The sequence below is a fragment of the Setaria viridis genome, chromosome 2 (genome assembly GCF_005286985.2).
Source record: "Setaria viridis chromosome 2, Setaria_viridis_v4.0, whole genome shotgun sequence".
In the NCBI taxonomy this organism is placed as follows: domain Eukaryota; kingdom Viridiplantae; phylum Streptophyta; class Magnoliopsida; order Poales; family Poaceae; genus Setaria; species Setaria viridis.
The window spans coordinates 27032614-27043302 of NC_048264.2; the positions used below are offsets into that span (position 1 = coordinate 27032614).

Here is a 10689-nt window from a genome sequence, read left to right on the forward strand (position 1 = left end):
ATGATTTTTTTTCCTGCAAGAAGTCCATCATGCTTCGTGTATATAACACAAGTGCACTACGGAAAAAAAAAATTCAAGAATCCTACTCTCACTAAAAGATCCAACAATACTTGTCATGAACATAACAAGTATTGTTGAATCTTCTAGCGAGACTAGGATGTTTTCAGTTCAGACTATCCGTTCAAGGTCATCAATGATGTTTTCTTTACAATATATTATATAACGTAACATTTATATCCATTTTTTGCAAGCTGTATAGAACAGCAATAAATAAGGTATAGTACGGATAGTCGACGTGTACAAGGGTTTCAAATTGTGCAACACGTAACTATCTAGTGGAAAACAAAACAACTAATCACAGTCACAGTGCAGGATCTCCATGGTAATAGGAAATGTATCACACCCTAATTCACACTTAGACCTGAGCGAATTTGGCCAGGCCCAGCCCGGCCCATGGCCATTATAGGGCCAGGCGTGGCGCACATTCTGCTGGCCCAAAAAAATTTGGCCGACCCGATTATTTTTCATTTATTTTCCAACTAAAAAGGATTGGGCAGCCCGACCAGCCTGAGCCCGACCCCAAAAAAAGCCACGTTTTTTGGCTCGAAATATTCTAGGCTTTTTGCCGACCCAACTCAAGCCTAGCCCGGCCTGCATTTTGCTTAGATCTATTCTCACTGCAACTAAAATACCCATACAAGTTTACCTCTAAACAAAAGTTAGCGTAGAAGAATCTGAATAGTTAATAGGGATTATAAGAATATAGATTCTGACCAATAATAATTTGGTTTGACTGGGTCAATGGATTATAATATAGAATCTACTTATGCCTATCTCACTCTTTCTCCACATAGCCTCCTAGTAGTATGGTTGTTGGATATAGTAGGTTCTTATAATTTGGGTGGTTAGATTCTTATAATCCACCGCAGTGGGTATTAATTTTTTTATCTCGTAGCAATTTTTTAGCGGATTTTCTCTATATAATCATATGAGATCCAATCATACCTTAGCTAATCACAATGGTAAATCTTCATGGTAAACGCGGAGAACATAAATAAAATGATAAGGAAACCCTAATTCTCACTGCAACAGAAACGCCCAAGCAAGTTTACATCTAACAAAAATTCATGCACAAAAAGAAGTGAATGAAACACACATTCATCCCCCACAGCACAGTCACCACAGAGAACCCCGCCCCAGGCTCACCCATCAAGCATCAACCTGCTGGTTATATGGCCCAATTCCTTCTCTCCATTTTCTGAAACCTCCCAATCACGCAATGAACACAAGTTAATGCCCCCAAATCAACCAGCGGCGGCGACAGCTCCCCGACCGCCCGCCAGGAAAAGAACAAAACCGCAATGATGGAGCCCCCCACGAAGCAAGGTGACACGAGCGCCCACGGCCCAGGGACGCGGGGCACCGCTGACGTGGATCCGACGGGCGGCCGCGCCGCATCCGACGGCCCGGATCGCCGCAACCCTTCTTTTATCCCCCCGGCCCGCCCCTCCCCGCCCTCCCACGCCCACCCGCCACAAGGCAGAGATCCCCACACCCCTGCCTCGTCGTCTCCTCTCCTCCACACGCGCCCGCCCGCGAGAGAGCGAAGAGCTTGCGCCTGCACTTCCATGGCCAGAGCCTCATCGTGTGCTCTTCGAGGCTTCAGAGTTGCTCGGTTGCCCGTAGCAGTCCTGGTTTGAAAGGACGGGCGTGCGGAGAGAGGCGTTGTGATTATTTCTTGGAGCAGGAGGACGAGCAGAGAGGAGCGGGGAGGAAGATGATGGTGGGGAAGAGGGAGAGGGACTGCAAGAACCCGATGCGGCGGACCACGAGCATGACGGAGTTCGCGCCGCCGGACGTGCTGGCGGCGGTGGCGGAGGACGAGGAGGCCCAGCTGCCCGACAACAACCACCGCGGCGGCGCCGGAGGGCAGGACTGGCTGTCCGCGTTCGGCGGCGGCGCCAGTGGCACCGCTGCGCAGGAGGACTGGCTGGCGGCGTACCGCGCGCGCGCAGCGCCGGCGCGGGCGGGGCTGCGGCGGAACTCCGCCGACTACTCCGTCGTCGAGACCGCCGCTTTCCTCCGCGCCTGCGGGCTCTGCCGCCGCCGCCTCGGCCCCGGCCGCGACACCTTCATGTACAAGTACGTATAGTACAGTATTCTCCGTCAGTGATTCATGTCTGGATAATCTTAATCTTCATGTTCGTGCGTGTCCTAAAAAAGACGTGCCTTTCTTTCTGCTGCTGCAGGGGCGAGGCGGCGTTCTGCAGCCTGGAGTGCCGGGAGCGGCACATCACGCAGGAGGAGTGGAAGGACAAGTGCACCGTGAAGTCCATCAACAACAAGGACGCGGCCGCGGGGGCGGCGCCGGTCGCCGGCCGCCGCGCCGGCTCCGGCAAGCCCGGGGCCGGCGGCACGGTGGCCGCGGCATGACGAGGCGCGCGCGAACTTACGCCGCACCTACCCACGCAGGCCACTCCTACCCAGCTACTCCTCCACCTTCCTCAACTAGCAAGCTGCAGGCTCATCGATCAATCACTCTGCATATCAGCAAGACAGTAATCACTCATATACTAGTTATCACCAGCTTGATTAATCGATTAGAGTTATCTGGATCGACCGCCGCAGCATGAAGCCGTAGAGACGCCATTAGCTTGATCCGATCCATAGATCCGTGTAATATGTTTCATAAAAAAAATTCTTCCAGCTCGCTATGCTACCTACGATGGTAGATGCTGGTATATACAATCTCAGTGTACCGATCGATCGAGCAGCGTGTAAGCACACACTTCTGTAGAAGCGAGGAAAGAGAGAAGTGGCCACAGCACTAGCTTGCAGATCGATGAGCTGCAAGGCTGAGAGAGCTGTTGTTGGGATCGATCGATCCATCTTGTCACGCCACTATATATAATCAGACATGTGATTTACGAGGACAAGACACTGCGAGTAGTTTAGAATTTAATCACTGAGACCGACTATACCTGAGCATGCATGATTATTGTCTTCTGATCTGTCAAAAACTGTATGTTCTTCGTCAGATTCATTTGCTGTTCGGAGCAGAAGAGTTTTGCATTGTGAGATCGTGCGAAAATCAATTAGAGTCGTACGTGCAGTTAACTATTCTGTTTAGCACATTCGATCAGTATTATTGTAGTACCATATACGTGTCAATTGCGAAGGTCTCCCGTCTCTATCATGTACGCTGTACTATTGTAGGTATACGATGTTCTTTTTTTCTGCTTATACGTGTCCGCGGGCCAGCCATGCCCATGCATGCTTATTAAACCATTCAGCTACACTAATAGTACTCGTAGACTGATTGATAAGCTCGTGCCTTGTGAGTATAGTAGCACAGATCAAGCAGCAGGAAAGCTTGATAGTTCTGTGACGCTCACATGGATAATGCTGTCGCCATTACTAATCAAGTAGAGCCTATAATGTCACCATTGCAAATGCCAAGTATGATTAGTTTTGCTGTACTATATTCAAATCAATTCAGTCCCTGATTACGGCAGATATAATGCTACCTCCTCCTACAAGATCAGGTGGTACCACTTCGGAGCATCAGCTTATTTGCAAGGGTCACTAGCTAATGAATGGTAGCTACAAAGCTAGTACTAGGGCACTACCAGCAGTACCTGCGCAATGCCGCTGGCATGGGTCAATCTGTTCGCTTCTCTCTGTCAGAGCTCCGGCCTTGTACTCCTTCCGTTCCCGTACAATGCATGGAGGAGATGGAGATCGATAGAGCACGGGGCAGAGTAATGGCGTACGGCCGTCCATCCCCGGAGCACGATGTCGACACCATGTTGACACTGGCCGACGGCAGCAGAACCTCAGCTGCTTTGGAAAGAACACAAAGAACAATGTACATGTTCACAGGCTACCAGTTCCAGGACTCCAGGAGAGATTCATGCCGACGATGATGCCATGGACGTTCAGTACGTGCTCTCTACACTACACTCCAGTAGAGTGTCCGGATCATAACATGAAACGAAAGGCACTATTCTGAGAACTATAGTCCTAGGAGCATAATAATTCCCATGGACAATCAAACTGCACATGGAGTAGATTAAGAAATGATTAGTCGTAGTCAACTTACAACGAAAAGCGTATCATTCTGTATGATTCTGTTAAATATTTCGTACATGAAGATATCAGTTTGACGCGATTCTAGTAGCTGGAATATTAGAGATTCTATCCTTCAAATTAAACCATGGCCGTGCTAAAGTCAGCGGGCACAAGGTGAAGGCAAAAGAAAATTTTCTTCTCCCTTGAGTGTTCACTCTTCTCTTGAGAGAGACTTGTCACATATTTCCTGTTTCATGGACAAGTTTCTACTAAAATTGGTCATCTTGATTGGCTTCGTATCTTACAGTGAGATCTGAACTGTGGGGTTTCGGGAGTCCCGCTGATCACTTGTATTTATTGTATTTATGGATCAGTAGGCTAATGCAGTTACCATCGCAGTTCAATATTTTAAGCAATAAAACGTGTATAATTTAATAAGAAAAAGTCTTCACCTTAGCACAGCGAAGTGGTGCCCATCCACTAACAAGATAGTTTAAACACCTGAAAATCTATACCTGCATGATGAAAGGAAGGCTGAGTACATTTACGGTTGGTACTCAATAAATTCCAACCTTAACTAGTATATTAAATGCAATATGGGAGGTGGTCAAGGAATATAGTTGAGAGGCAAAACCTATGCCTAAAGCATCTCACAGATGCAAAGTGAATTTCAAAGGTGAGTTATGTAAAGACTCTCTAAGAGAGTTACTATTATATTATAAGATGAAAGTTGTGGTCCTGGAGGGAAAAACTACCTCCCCTACCAGTCCCCAGGTTTTAATTCTGGAGTCCGATCCACGACTTCATCCGGCAATTTTATCACATTAATTCCCACCCAAAGGCTAATCATGGGGGCTTTGACAAAGTGGGCTCTTAACCATGAGCCTCGGCTATCGATAGGTCAAAACTCTGCGCAGAGGTGTACACATCCATACGTTCAATCAGCCCATACCTTGTTCCTAGGCGGCACTAATCTACAAGACCCATGCCCGCTCACGTCTATCTCGAAATAGCATTCCCTAGGTCCATCCACGGATATATTGGGGTCTAAATAGGGGCCACTAACATCCGCTACGCGGATCCAATCCCGGGAGTGTGCACAAATATATAAAACAGGGCCTCTGACCCTCAGGGTCTCCGTCCCTCTAAACAAACAACCCGTGCCGACCAGACCTGGGACTATACGAAGTTTCTACTCCAGTATACCCGTTGCCCACCTTGGCCTCTTGGGATGGATGATTAGGTTCAGCTAGCGGGGTTCGAATCAAGACCTCACATGAACAGGCACTCCCGAAGGCTGTACCTTTTTGGCACGTATGGTTGTACATATTACAAGAAAGACTCTCCTAATGAACCGGTCCTTACATGACCAGGGTAAGCGTTAGGGCAGTATGTTCCCCCCACAGGGGCTGTCCTTTTACTCGCACGTCCAAAATACACCCTAGGGGTTTAGTTACTACCTTTTTATAATTAACTTACACTTTCCCAAAAGGAAAACCCTTCCTAAGTCTTTTATAGAAATATAAATTTATGGTGCGGTGTCAGATCCTCCCCGTGGAGGATCCAACCATATTTTATCCCCATTTACAGGGCGTGACTCAACTTGCCTAGCGTATCTACTATAGGGAGGGTTGGTGAGAAGAGTAGTTTTCCTAGGGTGGTTTGACCTGTGGCATTTCAATAGCAAAAGGGGGAAAATCAAGCATGCACGTATTTCTAAAGAAATAGTTCTTAAAAGAAAACAATGTTGTCCGTATTAGGTTGGCAATATTATTAACTCTCGCACTCAATGGGATAAAGTATGCGCTAGGAGTCAGGACTTGCCTTCATCGAAAATCCTTAACGTCTCCTAGGGCAACCAGGGTTCTTGGCTTCGAGTCCTTCTGGATCCTTGGCTTCAGGGTGGAGCCTGGTCGTCTACCGTCTGATGAGAGCGCATAAAATAACAATCAATAAAACAATACACCAATCAATTCGTAAGAAAGGAAAAGGATGAGTATTCTGGAAATTACTTGATAGTAAAAGGTGAATTCTCAAGTAATGGATGGATAATTCATTAATTATTTAGAGATAGGTCTCTAAATACTTAATGGGTCGGGGCTGGATATTAGAAAATTCTAGGGTTTTGGTCGGGCAGCACAACGGCTGGGTTCAGATGAGAATTTGAGATTTGGGTGGGCGGCACTACGGCTCGGTTGGGACGAGAATTAAGGTTTAGATCCGGTAGCATTATGGCTAGGTTTGGTTGATACCTAGGGTTTTAGTCGGGCAGCATAACGGCTGGGTTTGGGTGGAACTTGAGGTTTTGGGCGAGCGACATAACAACTATGCCAAGACGATATTTGGGGTTTGGTTTGGGTAGCATAACGGCTGTGTGGTGGAATGGACCAGAGGTTTGGACAGATCCTTAAGGCGGGGTAGGGTCATTAGGGCATTGTGGAATAATGATCCTAAAGGCTAGAACTTGAGAGGTTATTCGACAGTTAGTCTGCCCAGCACTAGGGGATAGCATAAATGGCGACAGACGCAGTCGGGCAATATCAAGTGGGATAGAAGCTAGAGAGCTTGCACGACGGACACCACTTGTCCCGGTGCTAGGGGATAACACTCATGGTGACAGATGGGCTGGTACAAGATCAGGCAGATGCGTGGTAGCGATAGGGGTTAGCAGTGATGATAGGGCAGCGAGGAACAGCTGGCTTGATGCTGTTAACAATACGGGTAATAGTGGCTAGAGGTCACACGGCACACTCAGCTTCGACCCGAGGCCTTGGGCCTTACGATGGGTGGAGGCAGTGCAACATCTTCCTTAAAAAGAGTTGGGGCTCTAAGATCTTAGTGATAAGATAGAAAAGGGTTCGGATGAGATGAGAAATTAGGAAAGGAAGGCATAGTTGGGTTTCTAATATTATGTAGAATTTTTTGTGAATTTTTGGGAATTTTTGGAGCTCGGGAAGGGATTGAACTAGGATTCGGGGTACACTAGGCGGGGTGTGCGTAGCATTTTAGGGGTAGCTGATGCAGGCGAGGTGGGAGCTGGATCACTGTGGCATGCGCCCATGGACCCGAAGGCTGTGGACTGGGGGTGGATCATGCGGGCGGTGTATGTGGTCTAGGTGTACAGGGTGGAGGAGTGGGGAGGTGGCTAGCGGGGCCAACGGTGTCAGCTGGTTGGGCCCACATAGTGGTTTAGATGAGATGGAGGGAGGTGACGCGAGGAGACGGAGGCACACACGGTAGCGTTGGCCTGAGCCGGAGCCGACCAGCACTGCCGCGCTCGCCATGAGCGTCGTCGCGGAGGCTCGCTGGAGCGCGCCGATCTAGTGCTCCAGCTTGCTGCCAGCGATGCGGTTAGCACCAGGAGGGAGCGGAGGCCGCGGGGATGCTAGGGTGTTGTGGAGGGGAGGGGAAGGCCGAAGGGGGTGCGGCCACGGGGAGGCATGAGCTCGAGCTCTCGAGGCTCAGCTTCAGCAGCCAAGGGAACGGAGGAGGTGGCGTCCACCAGAGGTGGATCTTTCGGGGTGCCCAGCACATCTTGACACCCGTGAGAGGAGAAGGAGAAGGAAAAGGGGCGCGGCCACGGTAGGTCGGAGCTCAAGCTCCTGGGCTCAAGGACTCGGTGATGCGGGGAGGAGAGTGAGGGTGGGGTGCCTTTTATAGGCTGTGGAGTGAAGGAAAAGGAGGAGTGGAGAGGGGATGCATAGTCGGTGGCTAGATTTTGCTCAGACGGTTTTGAGGTGGCAGTTTGGCACATGGGGGCAGAGAAGAGGGGGAGGGCAGAGAGGAGCAGGAGCAACGGTAGGGGGTGGGGGTGCACTGTTGTGAGGCTGCTTGGGAGCCAAGGCTGGCGAGAGGGGAGGGTGTGACGCCAGCGCAGCTGTGTGGCGTGGCGGCATGGCGTTGTGGCGGAGGCATGCTGTGGGTGAGGTGGCGCAGCGGAGGGCCATGGCGGAGGCGGGGATTCTGCCGCCGGCGGCAGCGCTGGGGGCGAGCGTGAAGGAGAGGGAAGGGGCGCTGGGCCAGGAGAGCGTAGTGGGCCAGGCAAATTGGGTCGTGGAGCGGGAGTGGGCTGGCGTGCACGGAGGGAAGGAAGCGGAGGCGAGCTGGTCTGGGCCATGCGGTGTGTTGGGCCGGAATAGAATGCGGCCCAAAAACAAGGTTGTCGGCTCTTGTAGCTTTGAGAGGGTTTTCTATTTATTTGAGGTTGTATTCAATATTCAAAATTTAAATATATTTGAGGTGTGGGCTTTGTTTAGACCTTAAGATGGAACTTTTTGGAAGGTTTAGGATTTGATAACTAAGATTGGGTGGAAGCCTTATAGGAATTTAAATAGTGTTAATATTCAAACTGGGTTTGAATATTTACTCCAGGATTTAGGGAAAAGATTACTTAGAAATTTGGTTTCTAGGATTTGGAAAATTAGGTTTAGGATTTCTAGGAGCAAATAGATGCATCACATATGTAGTTTTAATGCAAGATTTATTTTATAAAACATGTTTGAATATTTTTGGAAAGGAGTTTAGTTTGTATTCAGAGAAAAATTTTAAGAAGTTTGTATTTTTAAATGCTCTAAAATACGGGATGTTACATGAACCCTCAACAAAAAAAATATTTTGCATATGTAGAAATCAGGAAACAAATTTGTAAAAAAATTTAAAAAATTTTATGCACCTCAATTTTTTGTGAGCTTTCATATCTCAATTGGGTGAAGTTTTATTTCAAGAACATGCACTGCACATATTTATTAAGAGAATGAGATAAAAAGGTTTACAGAAGCATACTCTCTCCATTTTAAACTATATGTCATTTTACGTTTGTTTAAAGTCAAAATTTGTCTAATTTGACCACACTTTTAAAAAATATATTAACATGTACAATATCAAATAAACACATTATCAAGATATATTTCATAATAATCTATCTGTTGGAAGTTTGGAACTAGTTTGACATTGTAGATATTTGCATATTTTCTATAAATTTGTCCAAAACTAGAGAAGTTTGACTTAGTGCAAAGCTAAAATGATTTATAATTTGGAAGAGAGAACAAACAACCATCAGTAAGGAGCTTATATGGAACTAAAACAAATGGCACAGCGGCAGGGGAGACCGAGAAGGAGGCAACAAAGGGGAAAGGGAGATGAAGGAAAGAAGCTTGGCAAAGTTTAACCACACAAAAAGCAGGATTATGTCTTTCATTGGGAGCAGTAGAAAATTATAAAGAAAAATATTTATTCACTTATTGGTCCACATAAGCACTGGCATATTTTGTTTCCTTTTGCAAAGAACCCAGAACAATGTTTAGTGACGGATCGTGACTTGTTGTATGATCTGCTTGATAAAGACTAAAGGCGTTGGGTAACTGTGGCAAGCTGATCGTCTCGTATCTTTTTTTGATCGAAGTCAGCAGGGAAAGCTCCTACCTATTGTTTTATAATTTTTATTCCAGGCCCGTTTAATTCGTTCTTACAAGGAGTCGAACTCGGGCCTGCTCGGTGCTACTCAGGTACTCTAACCACTAGGCTAGAGACCCTTTCACGATCGTCTCATATCCTTGTAAGCACGGTTAAATCTTTCATCGTGCATAAATGTGTGGCTAATTATTTTTACTGCCATTTAGATACAGACATATACATAATTCCCCTCTATCATCCACGTATCTATTCATGTGCAAATTGAGTACTCCGTCCATTTCAAAATGTAGGATGCATTTTGTTTCACTGGGATAACTTTTTGGCCAACAATTGATGTTATTATGTTTGTATTGTAAACTATTTACTTATGAATATAATTTTTGTATCACATATGTAATATATTAATCTAGTAATTGTCAGTTAAACCTTTAATGGTATTTACTATTTTTTACACGTAAATATAGTCTACCTACTACTCCAGATTTCTTGAAAAAATAATTTCAAACTTTTAGCCACTAATAAAAAATTGATATTCATCAATGAATACACAGGAAAAAGAACTACACTCCAATTTAGTGATCCGTAATTTGCCTGATTTCTTTCTTTTTTTCGCAAAACAGAATGACATACAAAGACACTACATACACGCAGGCACCTGCATCTGTAATTGGAGCCCCGGAGACGGTGCGGGTGCGTGCGTCACATCGGGGAGGTTTTTGCACTAGTTGCCGCAGCCAATTAGGCAGCAGCCACTAGCTAACCACTACTAGCTCATTGTCACGGGTGGTCCATCGCGTTGGATGCACTTGCACTCGCGCCCAACCACAAGCCTTACGTCCTCGGCACCGTCCAGCTGTGCGTCCCACACGGGCTCTCGATCCTGCTCGTCGTGCGATTGCACCTCCTCCCAATTGCGCCCTCCTTTTTGCTATCCCCTTTTCTGGGGGGCAAAAGAGAGAAACCCACCGTGCCATCGCAATGGAGCTCACGGATGGCTGGCTGTATGAGACAATGGAGAGGAGACGACAAATACAAGTAAAAGGTGCTTTTGTTTATGTTTTGCCTTTGCAAAGTTGTGACGCATGGGGTTGTTCCTGTTTTGTGGCTGCGAGGAAATCTGCGCACAAGTGGGGGGATTATTCGTATGTGTCTTTATGACGTGTGTAGCGTAGCACTGGAATCCTTGTTCAAAAGGGGGAAAGAGGG

At 47.0% G+C, this 10689-nt stretch overlaps 1 protein-coding gene across 1 annotated transcript; it reads left to right on the forward strand.

Moving 5' to 3' along the window:
• The first annotated feature begins 1508 nt into the window (after positions 1-1508).
• Positions 1509-2580, forward strand: LOC117842097 (FCS-Like Zinc finger 6). The gene is made up of 2 exons (XM_034722448.2): positions 1509-2142; positions 2250-2580. The coding sequence occupies exons 1-2, from the start codon at positions 1778-1780 to the stop codon at positions 2431-2433; spliced, it is 549 nt and encodes a 182-aa protein (XP_034578339.1). The 5' UTR covers positions 1509-1777; the 3' UTR covers positions 2434-2580.
• Positions 2581-10689: the final 8109 nt, after the last annotated feature.